Source organism: Pteronotus mesoamericanus, unplaced genomic scaffold, assembly GCF_021234165.1.
Source record: "Pteronotus mesoamericanus isolate MK-2021 breed Mesoamerican mustached bat unplaced genomic scaffold, CSHL_Meso_final scaffold_21, whole genome shotgun sequence".
Classification (NCBI taxonomy): Eukaryota; Metazoa; Chordata; class Mammalia; order Chiroptera; family Mormoopidae; genus Pteronotus; species Pteronotus mesoamericanus.
In genome coordinates this window covers 9,124,376-9,143,063 of record NW_026555310.1, presented here as the reverse complement: position 1 = coordinate 9,143,063, position 18,688 = coordinate 9,124,376, and the positions used below count along the sequence as shown (strand labels likewise).

At 37.3% G+C, this 18,688-nt stretch overlaps 1 protein-coding gene across 3 annotated transcripts in view; it reads left to right on the top strand.

Annotated features, from left to right (window-relative positions):
* Positions 1–18,688, top strand: part of TMEM117 (transmembrane protein 117) — a 392,305-nt gene that overhangs the window by 195,606 nt on the left and 178,011 nt on the right. For all 3 annotated transcript variants that reach the window (XM_054591210.1, XM_054591211.1, XM_054591212.1), the window contains one exon: positions 11,682–11,781. In XM_054591210.1, the coding sequence (XP_054447185.1) occupies positions 11,682–11,781 (100 nt within the window). The remainder of the gene's footprint in view (positions 1–11,681; positions 11,782–18,688) is intronic.

Here is an 18,688-nt window from a genome sequence, read left to right as displayed (position 1 = left end):
CTTCTTCCTCTACCTGCCATGCGGCACCCTCCAACCCAATAGAAAGCTAATTTTCTTCCCAAAGTTGTGTTCATCTGTTGCTATCCCAGTGTTCTCCCTACCATTTCTTAAGCCTTTCCTATAACAACAGATAGGTACTTTATGTTTTTATAATTCTTAAAAATGTAGAAATAATATACCTATGCAAAAGTACACAGAACACATATTTATAGCTTATTATTGTAAAGGGAATTATAAAATATTTATAAGTGAATACCCATGTTATCCATTCATGTTACCCATTCATGTGAAACAAAAGAACATTGCCAGCCTCCCAGAAGCCCTCTGGGTGTCTTTTCTAATAGAAAACCTCTCTCTCCTACCGAGGGAACCCCTATTTCACTTTTATGCTCTACCCTTTCTTGCTTTTCTTTACAGTTTTACCACTTATAATACTGTCCTAATCATTGTGGTTTAGTTTTGCCTCTTTCTAAGCATTATGTACTTGTAACCATGTAGTATATTCTTTCTTTCTTTCTTTTTTCTTTTTTTTTTTCTTTTTGGGCTGGCTTGAGGTAATAGTTTCTGAGCTCCATCCAGGCTTTGTAGGCTTTGTATAGGAGTAGTTTTGTCATTTTCGTTGTTGAATAGCCTCCATTGCATGACTGTGCCCTCCATTCTTTTGCTGCTAGACATTCGGGCTGTTTCCAGCTTTAGGCTATTACAAATAACGATGCTATAAACATTTTTGCACATTTCCCTTGGTGCCAATGTGCACATCTGGGCCTGGGATTTTTGGGGGGACAGTTTCTAATTATAAAATTCAATTTTGTGACTAGAGCTATTTTTTTTATTCCTGTGTACATTTTGATAATTTGTAAATTTTTTTTAGTAATTTGTTGGTTTCGTCTACATTTCTTAAAATGTGCTTTTATGATCTGTTTAATCTCTGCAACATCTGTACTGATACCCCTTTTTCATAACTGACATTGGTTATTTGTGCGTTTTGGGTATATATTTTGATCAGTTTTTCTAGAGAGTGATCAGTTTTAAGTCTTTTCACAGAACACTAAGGGAGAACTTACTGTATGTTGACACCTCACATTTTCTGTGTGAATTTACCTATATTTTTGTACCATTTTGTCAATTAAAGCAAAATGACATTGAGAAAAACATTGTTCAAACACCTGATTAAGAGGGAACCTTTTGTCATTAGACAAAAGTTTCAACTTATGAAGAAGACATAATATACCCTCAAAATACAGAAATTAAAATAACAATTCTTAGTTACATAAATTAGCCTATGATAAAATTGGTTTCATTACAGACCATTTTGTTCAAAGTCACAGAATCTATTGATTATTTTAAGTGAGGACTTACTGTTTTTTGATGTCTCACATTTTACACATAAATGTATAATACATTTTGCCTTGATTGAAATTAACATAACTACACCAAATTTTTTTTGTTGTTTACATGGTATCTCTTTCAACTTTTTTTTTTTTTTTACTATTTTACTTTCAATTTTTATGTAGCCTTAGTTTTAGATGGATTGTTTTTATAGGCAACTTATAACTGAATTTTGACTTTGCAGGTCTGAAAAATATCTTTATTATGTTCTCATACTTTTTCTCTGCTTTCTGCATATTCTATTTCCTCTGACTTCTTTTTTGTATAGTTTTGAGCTTTTTTTATTTCTTGTTGGGGATTTTCCTCAAATATATAATATCTGAAGAGTATTTATTTTTAAGAGTGGCCAATAAAAAAATGATTGGAAAGTCTGTGCAGAGACAGACTTGTGACTGGTAAGACTTGGCGTTGTGGTTGATGGGAATTTGGCTGTTTCACTGGGGGCCCCTTAGTAGATAATAAGGCTTTCGGGAAGGGCAGAGATGGTTAGTTTTCTTTGACATTTAACTTCTGTCTTCAAAACCTAGGATAGTGTAACAATGTGGATGTACCGGTAACTGATCTCAGAATTGGTGAAGGTGGCATAGGGTACAATAATAAATCTGGGATGATGCGTTTCTGGCCTTTGGCACAGACATCAGTACCTTTGGACCTTGGCATACACATTGATGGCATGAGTAGCCGTAGCAGCAACTCTGGTGGATGTTAGTAAGACAGGGTAGCTTTGGAACCATCTTTGACATTAGTGTCAACTGGAGAATAGCACGTCTGTAGGTACAAGTTCTAACAGAATAAATAAGACTCCTGAAAACTTATTGAATTATTTGGGAAGAACCTTCTGGGCCTGAAATGCTCACAAGGGTCGTGGAAATGTAGCTTTATTTCCTTTCGTTCTTAGTATAGGTTGGTGTGGTGCAGCTTGTGAAGCACACATGCAAAAGCAGAGCATGGAATTCTTGATTGTTAAAATGAATGAAGCTGTATAATTAATAAAATTGCATAGCAAATTTATGGAGCAATAATATGATATTGCTTCTAATTTGAAGGGCATTTGATAGTAATTACAAATTGTTAGACTAAGGAGATGCCCCCTGGGCTTGGCTCTACACAGCGCTCAAATCCAGAGATGGCTGAGGGTGAAAGGGGAGTGATATTTAGCATCCCAATCATATTTAACACCTTAAAAGTGTTTGAATTCTATATCTGTACACCAAATTACTCCTGTTATTGGCAAACTCAATTCTAGGGCTCCCTTCCCAACTTCCTGTAAAACTCTCTCCAGCTGCGTATTTTCCACTAAGGGATGTCTGCTTAATCTGGTCTTATGATTGACACTGTAGCAAACCTATAAAATCTCCAAGCTATACTTTATCTGTCTTTATTTTGTCTTTTGTCAACACTTTTAATTTCAAATCAGGTTTCCTTTAGACTACTGAGCTAAGAGCTGTAGCATCTTCATCTAGCTTATTATCTATGAAATGCACAGGTATTCCCACACATATTGCCACTCATTTGACACACTCTGATGGTGTGCCCCACCTCACATTCTAACAGATTGGTTTTAATTAGAACATGTATCCTATTTTTTTGAAAGGAGGGGAGTGCTATTCTGAACTTCAGTACAGTTATAAAATTTGTACATGTAAATAGTACATTAAAATTTAAACAAAAGTCCCCCTGTTTTGGGGGGCAGTGGCATAAGGAATGCACACAGTAAATTTATCCTCGTTCCTAATTGGAGTAATCTGAAAACTAGCTTCAGTCTATCAGCCACATGGGTGACTTTTCTTGCAGCCAGTATAGTGGCATCCCTTTCTAAAAGGAATGTAAGGATTGTTGAAACTGAACAAAATATTCAAATATTTTTAGGCTCTAAATTTTTTCTTTTGTAATGGTTATAACTGTTGTCATTGCAACTGACAGAAGCTATGTCAGGTTAGTTTAAGAACAAAGGTAGGAGGCAATAATTAGATGATGGCAGTAATTATGAGGAATTGACAGGGTGTCCCATGGAATCCAAAGTGCAGGAGAGCAGGTCTCCAGAAAGCTTTGGAAGTAAACTCCCACACCGCCAATGTTCTCTCTGATCTCTCCTCTCCTTCTTTGCATGGTTCTCTCTTATGTCTCGTTCCCCCTCATCTTTTTCTCTCTTGCCCCCTGTCTCTCTCTTGCTGCAGAATTAGTTTCCTACTTCACAGAGAATCAAATGTGGTCACCAATAAACACTGACTTGTTTTTCATCCAAATCCCTGGAAAAAGATTTCCTTTTTTCTTTCTTTGAGCCTTGGATCTAAATTACTAGAAAAGGAAAAAATTGGCTATCAGTAGTCTTGGCTACTACAGTATACATGTGTCTATAACCTTATTCCATAAGCTTCACTTTTCCACTAGGGAAAGTGGGGTAGGAGGGAGGGAAGGATTAGACAAGAGGTTCTGGGTAATAAATAACCCAGGAGGTGGCCAGCAACTCTGAGGTGCTATTTTTTTTTTTCCCCATGAAACTTAGGCATTTACAAGCGTCAGGCCCATGGCCTAGCTAGCATACAGGGAGATAGCAGTAATTTGCTTCATGAGTAAATGAATAAGAAATAAGATAGATTCTTAGCTAATGTAAATTCATGTGCTGCAAGAGGGGTTCTTGGATGAAAAAAATAGCCCCCTTTCTTTTTCCCATCACTGGAGCTTAGAATTGAGAAATAGTGTTGGGTCTCTATGGAGAAAAGAATAAGAGGTGGTTGAATTCATATCTAGAAGAAGATGGAGAAAGAGAAGGAGAAGAGAGGGAAAAGCATAATTATTATATTACTACCAAGCAATTATGTTTTGAATTAGAAAATTTTGTAGGGAATAGTCTCATTTTTCATGTTTATTTTATTACATACAGGGGGAAAATTTATAGTTTCTGCCAAAAGTTAATTATTGTTTTTATGTCCCATTGTTTTCATTCCATTATTTTTTAAATCAATCTTGACCTTTTAACAGCCATGAACAACTACCTTCACTGATACATGCCAATTAAAATTAAACTTGTTTTTTGTCTTGGAGTAGCATCAAAATCTTAGCAGAATCTATAAGGTTTTTCAACCTTATAGGATTTATAAGGATTTGGATGAAAAACAAGTCAGTGTTTATTGGTGACCACATTTGATTCTGTAATTATTTTGGGAGGAAGCATCATTATGTAAGATAAATTAATTAATGCCATTCTGGCTTGGCTTGCAATTCACTTTTACAATTCAGATACGTTTTATTTGAATAATTATGAACACGTTGAATGCTTTTTAACTTTAAAATGTGATTAAGTTAGATATGAAATTAATTTTATGTAATTTGTGACTCTGCAAGCCTTTAAGGATTTATTAACATTCTGTTGGCAACAAGCTCAGGATTTAAAACTTTTTGTGTTTTCTGTTACTTTTCCAATGACTTTAGTAAAGATACATGAAGTGTCTTGGTAGTGTTTAATTCATCAGAGGTAGAAGACAGCTCCATTTTGAGCATTCAGTTATGCTGGATATTCCTCGACTGTTTGTGAGGTTGAGAGAAAAATTAACCTAGAAAGAAACTTGGGGAATAACCACCAAAATTCTGTAACTTTAAAATTAGTTTTGAGGTTACATTGTTTTATAAATTTATAAACTTCTAAATGTTTACTTTAAAGAACTGGCAACAAATGTAGTTTGGCAGTATGCATTTTCAGGGTAGTGAAGTAAATTTTTTAAAAGTGAATATGGTTTATTTTATAGCTCTTGTATTGTTTGTGCAGTGAATTGGTGCGCAAACTTATGTAGTGGTATCTCGTCTTATTTAAACTGACTTTTTAAAACATTAAGATTCAGTAGATACCATGCAAAGATTTTATAGTATTTTACTTTTTTTCATAGTGAGTCAACTAACTTTTATTCATACTAAATTAATTTACATGTGATTGCAGAAAGTCAAGGATGTGTTCTTTATTTTGATTTTATTATATTCTGGACTTTAGCTTTTTATTCTATAAGTGGTAATAAAAATGATACAATGATATTCTATTCTAACTTTGATAGACCATCATAATTACATGGCCCACAATGTATCTTTGGTGTCTTCTTCTAGTTTATTTTATATTGCAAGTCTTTGTTTTTCTCTTTTACCCTCATTTTAGTTTGGCCCTAGTATCAGATGATCTAAGTAATCTTCTTATATTAATCAATTGACTATTTATTTCATTGAACTATTTATTGCATTCTTAAATTATACTATACACTTGGCAAATAATTTCATCTGCCTAGGTGAATGAAACATGTTCTTCACCCTTGATGAACCAAGCTTTTTGGGAGAGAGGGGCAACGTGAGAAAAACCATTAAAATACTCAGGGAAATTTATTTAACATAGAAGTGTATTCAAAGTGATATAGTAGCACCAGGGAAGGGATGACTTTTAGGTGTAATGGCAGATTTCTCAGTGCGTAGGTCGAGTTACTAATTTTAGGCCAGGAGAAAGGGGATGGCATTTCAGAAGGAGTACATTGTGCACAAAGATACTAAGGTGCTTCACAGAATTGTGGGATGGTTAGTGAGACTGATTTCATGGAGCAGGGCCTGAAAAAAGGAGATTGTGAGACAGAAGGAGATGAGTCTAAAAAAGAAGATGCCTTACACGTAGTGGAGGGTCTTTTTACCCATGCTTTCCTCTGTGACTACGGGAACCACTACAATGATTTTAGAAGATGGGACCAGGAAATTGACCATCCTTTTCCATGTTTATTATGGATAGTTGTTAGAAACTTTAAATAACTTATTTCATGTAATTCTCAAGAAACATTTGTGAAGGGAAGATATTTTTTAATCCCCATTCTACAGGCAAGGGACTGGGGGATTATCGAGTTGATTATTTGTCCCAGGTTAGAGTGGGGAGGTGGTTTGCAAACCCAGTACTTCCTGGTTGCAGGACCCCTGGCCTCTGCTATACCATATCACATCCCCAGAAGTCGCTCTGGTGGCAACAGAATGTCTGTAATAAGGGGAAGACAAGGCAAAATAGGAGCTTGTTGTGTAATTCAGAACAGAGATAGTTTTGAGCAGAGTTAAGACATTGGCAGTGATGATGAAAAGAAAAACAGCATATATTTGAGAGCCCCTTAGAAGTAACCTTTGTGATTAATCAAATGCTGGCAGTAAAGGAGAGGGAGGGATTGATGTTACACTAAAATTTCTGCATCTAGTATACATGCATTTCACTGAACGGTCTGAAGCAATGCAAGGAATGTGAAGAAGAGCTGATGTTTGGTGGATGGCAGGGTGGGTTTGGTTTACAGTCAGAGTGGGTTTGTCCAATGAAAACTCCCTCCATATTTTTTTAATGTGTCTTCCTTATAGAAATTAGAAGGGATGAGTGGCTAAAATTGGGGAATTCGAGGTGGTACTTTATCTGTAAGCAATGTTAGGTCCAGATGCAATTTTAATCATTTCAGGCTACTTCTAACAACTTTCTGCAGCATTTTAGCATTCCAGTGGATCTTGCTCCATAGCTTCATATACCCTTGGTCTTGCCTGGAGAGTCCATACACATATATTAAGCGCCATCAAATCCTCTCAATAATTAAGAGCCAGGAATATTGAGAAAAAGAAACAACACCTAAACTGTGGTCATTTGGATAATAGTTGATTAAGTGACTAGATTAAAGGCTGGTAATCATTTCATTACAAACACAAAAAGATTGAGAAAAGGTAAATGTAATAAATCTGGATTTAATTCCTGGAATTTTACAGTGATAAATTTTATCTCAATGTTGTTAGAATGTTTGAAGGTTTTGCTTTAGTTTCATTGTGCTTAATGCAGGTCTGTGCTCATGCAAGTTAACTCCTTATTTATGGTTTACTTATGTATGAAGCCCTCAATCTTGTTTCTGTTGCCCGAACATGGCTGAGAGAGACAGCTGAGACATTATGAAACCAGCTGGCCACAGATGGATCTTCAGTGGAGCATGAATCAATATTGGTTCGGTGATCTATGTTTACTGCCTTCTCTTAAACTTTCAGAGACTCAACTCCTAAATCATCTGGCACTGATTGCACCCACTTACATATAAATAACAGAGTGAAGTGAACTGGAGCTTTTTTTTTTTTTAAATAGTGATCAAGACTTTCACCTGTAGGACTAATGCATATTATAGTTTCACTGTTTAGCCCATGTTCGAGTCTGTTTAGTTTATAGTCATTTAGCACATGGGTTTTACCAGTTATAATAGCCTTGGTAGCTCATGTTTTCAGTCTAATTATGAACCTTTGCAAGACCCTGTAATTTGAAATTTCTATATATTTGTTATGGGTTTGACAGCTGAGCATGAAATAAAAAAAAAAGTAAACAAAACCAGAAAACCCCAAAACTGAAGCTGTAGCCTGAAAAGAAATTCACTTAGAATCTTTAAAGAAAATTTCAGTGATCAATATTTTCCTGGAAGGCTGATAGAACTGCACAATTTTTTAGATCTATGCCTATAGATCTAAATATGCATAGATATTTAGCTGGAAATAACCAGCTAAATTACAAAACAAAATAAAAGAGGTATAAATAGTTGAAATAATTAGCTAAAACTCCAAACAAAACTCAAACTTTAATGGTGCTTCCTAGCAAGTGAAATTTAATTCTGAACCACTCCCTAAAATTATTAGATATAAAGCCTCACAGCTTAATGAATCCAATGTGATCTTGAAAATGGTTCAAATTGCTGATGTAAATGTATGCACACCTTGTCCTTTACAACCTAAGCAGGAAATACTGTTAACTATTAATGCATATGCAAATCAGTGAACTAATAATTGAATTTTTTTGACAGGTCTGCATATTTGTAATTCTTGATATTTGTCCAAAACAGTAAAAATAAGAATAACTACTTTTATCATCAGTCTTCACTTTTAAATATATGAAGTTATTTCATAACTTGTCTGTGCTCTATCATCTGCATTGCTATCGTAGCATCCAGTGCTCACCACCTGCCCGCAGCCACAGAGGAAGGGCCTGTCTTTATTTTGTGCTGATACATCATTGCAGTGTATGCAGAACAGCTATTCTGCAGTCACGATACAAATGTAGGTGGAGAAATAAAGTGAACACACAAAACAGTTTAAAAACATGTTTAATGTCTCCCTCTGTAGAAGAGTCCATGATTCAATCTCATTTTATTCTGCTTCTAGGATGTATTATACATAGGTCTCCCCATGTCATATAAAAATAAATATGAATAATTTGGGTCATTTCGTTAATTCATACATTAAGCAAATATTGATCACTTACTCTATGCAGGCATAGCTCTAGGTGCTAGGAAATCAACAATGAAAAGAATAGCCAAAATAACTCCCTGTCCTCCTGGGGGCTTGTTGTCTAGTTTTAAATACTGTTTTCTCTGTTGGTTTTCAGTGGTATGGCCCTGTTTCTTGACATTCTAGTGATTTTTGAATAAATGTTGGATGATTATATACATAGATATAAATGTATAGAGGATCTAAATGATTTTTTTTATCTTTCAGAAAAGCTTCACTCTTTCCTCTGTTAAGTTGAAAGAGTAGAGCATGATCACATTGATCTAGTCATTGAATGGACTGGGTAAGGACTGCTTGACAGTTTCATCAAAAACCCCATCTATCTTTAGTTTTCTGTAGCCCTACCTGACTGTGTGTTCTCTTGGGCCATTCCATGTGACAGGTTCTGAACTAGAGTAATCTCTTCAGCGGGGGACTTTGCCAGACCCCTGCTATGCAATTCAGAGACTTTCTGCTTAGTCTCTTAGCTTACCCCTGACAAGTTTATAATTTAGCAAATTCTTGATGGAATACCAGGTGTGTATCATACTCTCTTCTGGGCCCTTGATTTCTCATGAGGACCTTGGCTCCCTAAGTTCTAATGTCTCTCTGATCCACTGAGACTGCCCTCTGCCCTGGTAAAGTCCAGAATCAGCAAGTGGCCCCTCAGAAAATATGGCTAACTTTTCACAATTTTTGAAAATTTTGTATCTTGGTTTTTCTAGTCCTCATTGCTTCATCAGCTCTCACATGCCTTTAAGCAGATCTCGGCGGGGGAGGGGGTAATTTTAATATTTTATTTAGATTATTCCGTTGTTTTAGGCTGAATCATTGATTTTTGCAAGCTTATCCATTTCATTCCTATGTTTAGATACTGAAATAAAAATTTGAAGATTATGTGAAATAAATTATTTAAATGCTGTGCATACATTTACATTGGCAATTTGAAGCAGTTTGATGTGTGTTACTTCTATTATACACATTTATACAATCACAATGAATGTACCCTGAAATTTCCACCTTGGCCCGATGTATTCTAGAACTAATTGGCAAAATGGGCAGGTAGAGAAGAGGCATTGAGCACATTCTTCCAAATAAGTGTCACTGGAAGAGCTGGGCAATTAAGAGCTCATGCTCTGTAGTACACTGAGGTCACTGCCCCCGCACTGCCCAGCAGCAGTGGTACTGAAGGAGTGACACCAAGCTCTCCCGGTGAACCTGGAGGCTTTCCCACAGAGGCTGCTCAGATTAGTGAACTTGCTGGGAGTCCAAGGCTTGATGGTAGTAGCTCTGGGGAGATGCAGCTCCTGGATACTACTCTTGACTTCTGATTATGGATTATCCTCAAAGGAGAGAAGTTGGGCCTACTGAAATAGTGGCAAATAGAGTAGATAGCCTTTGTGGGATTTTTTTTCTCTCTCCACTAACACTTATAGGAAGAAGGTGTGGCATAGTGGATAATTGCCTAGATTTAGGAAGTCAATCAAATTTAGAGTCAAATCTTGTCTATTTACTAGATGCTTGGACTTGAAACAGCTGCAAGAACTCTCTAAAGGCCTTAATTTCATATCTGTGAAACAGGGATAACAATGCATTTCATTGTGCTGACATGAACGTTGATGGAGACACAGTATTTAAAGTGCTAACAATGGTCTCTGGCACATTGTAAGCTTGTGCTTTGTAGTAGCTACCAATTTGGGGGCTGTTATGGAAAGCCATGGACTTAGAGACCCAGAATTTTGGGATGAGGCCTTAAGGGATTTTTATAGCCCCTCCAAGGTAGGTAAATGAAGCATGTGGAAAGATTGCTTTTTAAAGTTTATGTTTGCTTTTGTTGTTAAATAAAACTATTTATCTGTTTATTTTAGGGATTACAAACTATCTGAAATAACACCAGAAAATAAATAACTGAACTGGAGATGGTTTACCTCTCAATGACTTCAAAAATCTGCTGCTTCTTATTTTAATAGATAAATAACAAACATGTCATTATTTACTATGTGTTGTTTTAAACTTAAACTAAGAAGAATCAAGTTCAAGTAGTATTGTAAATTGTACAAGTTTTATCACATAAGAAAAGGGACAAAATTTAAAATAAAAGAATCTGAATAGAAAACAGAGGGAGGGGGAGAGGGGAGAGAAAAAGAGAAATTATAGTTCCTAACTATACCATCCATTAGTTATGTAATATTGATTAGGCAAGTTAAGTGATATCTCTGAGCCCCAGTTTTCTGAGAAACTGAAAAATGGGAAAAATAATACTTAGGATTTTCTTGACTATCAAATAAAGTGGAAATGAAAATGCTTAATCAACAATAAGCATGGTCTTATTACTTGATATTTAATGATCAGTTGTACCTTCGAATCTTTCTTTGAGCTGTGAAGAGTATGATTTGGTGTTACAGCAGGCAAACAAGAATAAACTAAACAAAAGGAGTGATGAAATTATATCTTCTGGTTATTATTATTTAAGTAATAATTTAAAGCAAATATATTTGAATCAAATTTTACATTTCTTCACTGTGTGGAAATTTTTCCCAAACCTTGGCATTATTCTGAACATTTTTCAGGCATGATATTATGTCTAAAACCTAGTCCCGGCACCTTTTCAATAGTTCCAACTTGACGGTAGTAAAGGAAAGTGGCTCTTCTCTTTCCTTTCAAGTTACTCTAATTCAGGAATTGTTTCTGCTCTCCTCTTGCTTGAGTGAGCAGGAAATGATGCCTTTGTTGAGTTTTTCTGTTTGATTTTCCAAAAGCTGTTAGTCTTACAGCTCAGAATGAAATGCACATAGTAATTGGCATAGTCACAGTCTTCAAGGCTAATTGGAACGGACCCAGACACCCTCAGAGCTCTTCCTAGCCTTTCAGATTTGTAAGTGTATGTGGTGAGACAAAGCAAGAAAGCTTATTGAAAGGGGGAAAAGTCCCTGTGCGTGTTGCTGAACCAGGAAGCTTTGATTATATGGCTCTCTGAGTCTGGACAATGTCTTGTGTGTTTGTTTCCACAGAGCATATATCATTACAGACTATATGGGCATCCGAAATGAAAGTTTCATGAAATTAGCTGCTGTAGGGACCTGGATGGGGGACTTTGTCACTGCCTGGATGGTAAGAAATTTTAACTTCACCCATTTCAAACATCAGATGGAAGATATGTTTGTAATGTTGGATAGACACTGCTTTTTAGAGTTTAGAGCAAAATAGTTACTTCTTTCTGAGTGGAACAAATTCATGAATATAGGTACATCTAGAAATTGTCTGCAATAACTGTTTACCTTAGGAAAAAATAATGCAATTATAATATCGATGGCTGTCCCTGGAGGGATACACATACAAACACATGTACATATTCATGAAACTAATAGAAAATTATTCCCTGTGAAGTTCTAAATAATTTTTTAAAAATTTGTTTTTTTAGCCTTGGTTGGTGTGGCTCAGTAGACTGAGCACCGGCCTGTGAACCAAAGGGTCATTGGTACAGTTTCCTGCCAGGGCACACGCTTGGGTTGCGGGCCAGGTCCCTAGTTGGGGGCACATGAGAGGCAACCACACGTTAATCTTTCCCTCCTTTTCTTTCTCCCTTTCTTCCCCTCTCTCTAAAAGTAAATAAGACCTTTAAAAAAATATTTTTTGACATACGCAGTTTTCAGGTAAGGAATGTTGTCTGGCCTGTCGCAAAAACACATATTGAACATTCTTTAAGGACTTTTAAAATAGTTTTCCACGTTTGTTTTTCCCAGTGAACCTAACCTAATGATGACTGAGAGTTCTGAGAGTTGTATATTTTAATTTTTTTATGTATTTTATTGTCTTTTTTGTTATAAGCCTGCAACAGTTAGACAAATTATATCTCATGCTGAACTCACCTGTTAAGAAAGTAGCTTCTGTTTTTAACCATTAGGTGAATTAAATATAATATGTAGTTAAAAGGCTCTAGGAACTCTAAGTTTATAACAGAACCTTGGAGTACAAAGAATGTAACTCATGAAAATGGAACCCTTTAACATTCATTGATTCTTTTTTAAGGGCAGTTAATCCTAATTAGCTTTATTCATCTTTTTGCTTGATAATGAGATCTACGAAAGGAATGATGATACCCAACCAAACAAGGCTTGGGGTGGACATAGCCCTACCTCCAGAGACCACAGGTAGATGGTCATAACCGTTACTGCCCTTTCTGTCGACAGCTTTGCTCCTTACCTGGAAGTACTTTCAGGGCACAAGAAGCAGTGCTGTCTTAACTGCTACTGTTGTGCTCATCCTGCTAAAGTATCAAGTGATCATAAGAGAGTTCCTATAGCCTGTTTTTGACCCTCGTCCCACCTCTATTCAACTGGAGAACCTTAAGCAAATTACCAGATACATCGCATTCCATTAACTTTAAAATCTAAATTTGAAAAGTGATTTATTTTATTTGTACTCACTAGAAATAGCAATAAGAATAAGCCAGCCTTTGAGACGAGGCTGCCTCATGTCAAAAATTTCTATTTTCATTAGAAAAAAATTGCTTAAAAGGAACAATATGAACTTTAAACATATATTTTGTGTGAAATTTGAGGTCATGCCTTTTGAAGCCATTAATTGTGGATTGTGGATTTTGACTCCATCTTACAGTAAATCCTCTTACCGAATTGGAGAGTTGGACCAAGAATTCAGAAATGTGGATTCCCTGACCTTGCTGCCAGTGGTTTGACCTTCCACAAGTCATACACAATTCTCTGAGCCTCCGTGAGCACATTTCTTAAAAGGGATTAGTAGTTCCTACCTGTGTTACAGGTTTTCTGTGAAAATTAAATGTGTGGCCCAGTGACAAGACTTAAAACGCTAGCACAGTGTCTGGCCTAGCACCTTATTGTTGTCACTCATGTTTTTGGGCCCTCATCCCCTTGGCTGGGCCCAGTGATGGCAAGCACAGGTCAACGATCCACACCTAGGGCTTCCCAGGCTTCCTGACCCTCCTCCGGAGCCCCAGGAGCACGAGCGTTCTGCCTTATCTGAGGCCTGGGTGCTGGGCGCCTGGAGTTTCCTTCCAACTGTCAATGCTGGAATAGGCTAAGACAATATGGTCCACTGCTTCCTGACTTCTAACAGTGGCCCTGGTAAAAGTCAGCGGGAAGCAGCACACCACGAAGACCTAGGAGCTTGCTTTGCAATCTGCAGGCAGAAGTCAGCCGTTTGATGCATAAATCATTTTCTTTCCCATGATGACATCATTGTTTGTTGCTGACCCAATTCCATCTTCCTCCTTCCCAGACTTTCCTTGAAGGTAGTGTCTCTGAGGTCATACATGACTCTGTCAGTATTTAATGGTTACAGTTTTTATTTGGGTTTTTTTCTTTTGAATCCTGAGTTGGGGTCCAATTCCTAAGTAGCCTGGAGAGGCAACTGCATGGAGCAGCTTTGTCCAAAGACCTTTGCTCTTCTTGGTTGGGCGTCTACTGTGCACTACCTGCCTTATTCTTGTGGTTTAGAGAAATGTAATATTTTTACTGTTCAGCTTGGGGCTTTTCTTTTTCTCTAAAGTCTGGTTAACCTTGAGAGTTTCTCCTAAATTTACTCCTCTAAGGCCTTCACTTTCTTCTAGCTAACCTGATAACTAACTTTTTACCTCCCCCTATACCATAGATTACTACTCTGATCTATATTTCCAATACCAAAGAAGTAGGACTGGAATGAGAGTCAAGAAAACTGTGTTTTAGGTTTAACTCAGCAATGTGATCTTAAGTCATTTAACCTTCCGAGGGCCTCTTATCTTCTCCTTTCTGTAAAGTGGGGAAGGATCCAAAGCCCCTTCCGGCTTACGCTGTATGAAACATTGACCTTTCCTCAGTAGACGCAGGGAAAGGGGTGGCAAAAGAGGCACAGCACTGTCCTGATTTGCAAGTACAGCCACACGGGGAAGGTCCCCAGAGCACATCGTTGTATTCCCAGTTCTGTTCACTGCCTCGGCGGTAAGTTTCTGTATAAATATTTATATGTCTACATATGTGCTCATTGATAACATTTAAAAAAATAATAGTTTTCCTCATGAGAGGAGTTTAAGGTAGCTTTGACCTTCATTCGTCTGCAGAATTCTCATCACGCAATGAATATCAATGATGAAGGTGACTGTCATGGAAAAACAAGCGGGACTCTTCACATGTCTAATAAACGTGTGCCTTTTAATGTATTTCTGAAGCAGGGCATTTTTCTTTTATGGAAATAATTCATAATTTTCCCGTGGTTTTGAAAGGTACCCCAGGCCTGACGTGACTGATTCGCAGGCAGGGGTCTGTCAACCAATCTGACGAACATCTTGGCCCTCCTAGGACTGAGACCAGACTCTGCGAGGCTCCACTTCCTAGGCAGTCCGGACTTTGTCTGGCCCCGTGGTCCACCTCATGCATAGGACAAAGATATATAAGTCAAGGTTAAAGTTACTAGATTTTTGTCAAGTAAAAGAAATACATAAAGTGACACTTGGTGTAACCCATCATTGAGCTGCTCTTTACTGTGGATAGGAGCAGAGAAGCGCTGCCATGAAGACATGCATGAACCCAAAACACTGGCCGTCTCCTGGGACACCATTGCCACATACACACAAATCTGCCCACGCTCGGTGCCATTGAGCAAGGAGCTTAGGGGGACTGCCAGTGCTGCAGCACGTTGCTCCAGTGTTACCATCCCTTCTTCAGAAGACAAAGGTCACAGCCTCTGCTCAGGTCTAAGGTGGCAGGGAATTCTGAGGACATCGTGATGGCACTTGCTTTTGTTCTTTGTTTATTACCACAGGGGGGAAAAAAATCCCTTCCTGTCTTGTTTATACCTAACCATCCCTTTCCCCAGCCCCTTCTTTTTTCTGCCCTCGTGGCTTTTCTCTGACAGCAGTCAATGGTATATGGCTCATGATAGTGACAGAGACATCGGACTCCAAGTATGAGGTTCACTGTTGGGAGAGGGAGCGCGCAGGGGAGGGTACAAATACGGTGAGACTGACGTGACCTAAAGAAGACAACTCTCATGGTAAACACTTAAGTTGTCATTGAGCATCTTCCATCATAAAACCATGTGTGTATGAAGTCCCTGGTTAGCCTTGACATATTTACATATTTTTCCAGGATTTTCTATGGACATTTGTGTGTGTGTGTGTATATGTGTGTGTGTGTATAATATGCCACTACTAGCAAAGTAGTACCCTCCATGAAGCTAATCATACACACACAAAGCAATTTAGTTGTCTGTCAGTTAACTTCACCTTTATTTCATGTTTTTATAATCATCATTTGTTTTTTAAAGTGTGTGTGATTTTAATAGACTTTTTTTCTTCTTGAAACTCAGAGTTCCATTAGAGCCAGACAACCTTAGTCAATACTTTCATGTAGGAATGTCTCTGTATGGATGAAACATAGCCTTTGTAGCTGGATTTTAACAAGAAATAAAACTTTTAAATTTGCTTAATTATTTCTTTCTGTTGAAACTGTAACACGAATATGATTTTAGAAAAAAATTTTAAGATATATTTTACTCTTCTTTAACTGTCCCTGCTTTATACATAGATGTTATATTATCTCTCTAAATATTTCAGTGACAAATTTGGTCTTATTATTTTTCATATATTTTTACTTTTCCAGAGAGATTTCATAATTCATATTTATATTGCTGTTATATTTGTTTCAAGAGACTGTTTAAGGAGCAACACTGAAAGCTCCTCCTTACTTGACTATAAGCACTTTGAGGGGAAGTACAGTGCCAATTGTGTTCACAGCTGTACTCCCAGTGCACAACGCAGTACCAGGCATACAGTAGGTGCTCAAGAAATGGTTAATGAAAGAATGGGTAGATCTTGAGAGCACAGATGATGAGAGCACAGAAGCATGAGGACCCGTTCCTCCCACCCTCCTTCCACTTTGTGACTTAGTGCTGTAAAACGAACACTGCACAACGCTAAAGAGGTGACGGGACGAGGGCTGTGTTGTTCGGGACACATGGAGAGCAATTCTTCGCGCCTCCTCCCACAAAAGGCTATGCACTTGCTTCTCCTGAGCTGTTCCGTAACCAGGAGGACGCATCCTTGTAAACAGCCTTGAATGGAGGTAATTCTCCCAGAATCATGATGTAACCATTTGCGTATAAAAGGCATTCTTTGGGAAAACAAAGGTTGAGCTTCTCAGATCCCACCAGTGAGTTCCTTGAATGGTCATTACTGCTGCCAGTGGCATGAGTTCTGCCCTCAGCTTGGGGGACAGAGGGAAGCTAGGTAGAGGTTTACCCCTTTAGCCATGGAAGCAGGCAGCTGTTACCATGTAAGGCAGAAACTGGCTAAAGTTCAGGGGATGGAACAGAGAGAATTAAGAGCGATATATATACTTGAGAATAATTTCTATTTTTTCTGGCTTAGTATTTATTAACAAATCTAGAACAGAATAGAGGGAGGAAATATTTCTTCAGTGTTTGAGAGTAAATTATTCCTTCTAGCTTAAGTAAAAAAATACAAAATTTGGTAATTACATATATAGACTAACCTAAAATTTGGTGAGTTTTTCTACTGTTGTTCCATGCTTATAGCACACTTTCTAAGGAAGAGATGTGATTATCTGTGTTATTTCACTTCAGCAAATTAATAATAGTTTATTGAGTTCAAATTTTTCTATTATACACATGTCATTATTTTGTGGGCTGCTCTCAAATGCTGTTTGTCAATGAACAATAACCTGGAATATAACCGACATTACATCTAGCTTGTTATTCTCTCTAGAATTGAGCTTGACAATTCGTATTATGATCATGCCAGCTTTCTAATGATTTCTCTTCCCCTGATATTTTAAAATGACAGAATAAAAAGCATAATTGAATTGATTTAGTATCTAAAATAAAGAAGCAATAATAGCTTTACCAAACTTCATACTAGAAAGGAATTTAAACTGTGCAACATGGAATGCAGAATCAGAGTTAGCAAACTCATAGAAAAGTCTGTATGACAAATGGAAGGTCACACATTAGACATTTAACCCCTGGGTTTGGACCCAGGAGCCCAGCACTTCTCCGAGGTTTCCTTTTTTGCCCTCTTTCTCCACCTGTTCCTTGGAACTAGTTCATGACTTCAGTCTACTCCATGAGTAGTTAACTCCATGTTTGGTACCTTTGTAGTTATATTTCATTATTTTATGCAGTAAAAATAAAACTAGATAAAGGACTTAATTAGATAATACGCTATCTTTCTACAAAGATTTTATGTTAATTGAGATTCCCTAGGAAAAGAGCATGCATCAGGGGTTTGGGGAAGTGTGATTTATTAAGGCACTGCACTCCAAGGGAACCTGTAGGGAGAAGAGGGCAGCAGGAGAGAGGAGGGGAAGGAGGCAGGCAAAGATGTGGTCATGTGGCTTCAGGGAAAGTCTACCCTTGGCCTGATCCACTGGGTTGGCATTACGTCCTTGAGGAATGCAGAGCGCCAGCAGGTAAAGAGGCTTTGGGTGGGGCACCAGCACTGACTGCCACACAGACAAAACCCAGGACAGTAGACTTGATGGCACCCATCATTACCCCAAATCAGGGCGAGTTCATCCGGTCGTGTGACTGAATCAAAGAGCATAACAGAGGAATTATTTTTTTATATCACCTTTTTATTCATTAGAAAAGTTAGAACCAAATAATGGCTATTTCGTTTTCACATGTATAAATATTTTAATGTCCCTATAAATATTTTATCATTGTGTTTCATGTTCCTTCAAAATAATAAGTTTTCACTAAAAAATTAATAAGACAAGAGAGTCCAGCCTCCTGTTTTCAGATAGCATCACAAATGGGGATCAAGAGTCTTAATTTTCAGGACCCTTGGATTTTTAAAGTAGTAACAGAATGTGATGCGACATTTTTAAAAAAAGAATCTCTGGAGTAAAATAGACTTTTGTATAGCATATAGATATTTAAGGACAGAATTACAAATTTCGGCTCTGCTTAAAACTCCCCTAAGTTTAGTGTCTGTCTGAAATTCTATAGTATGTCATAGGTGTATTGCATGTAATTTATATTCATT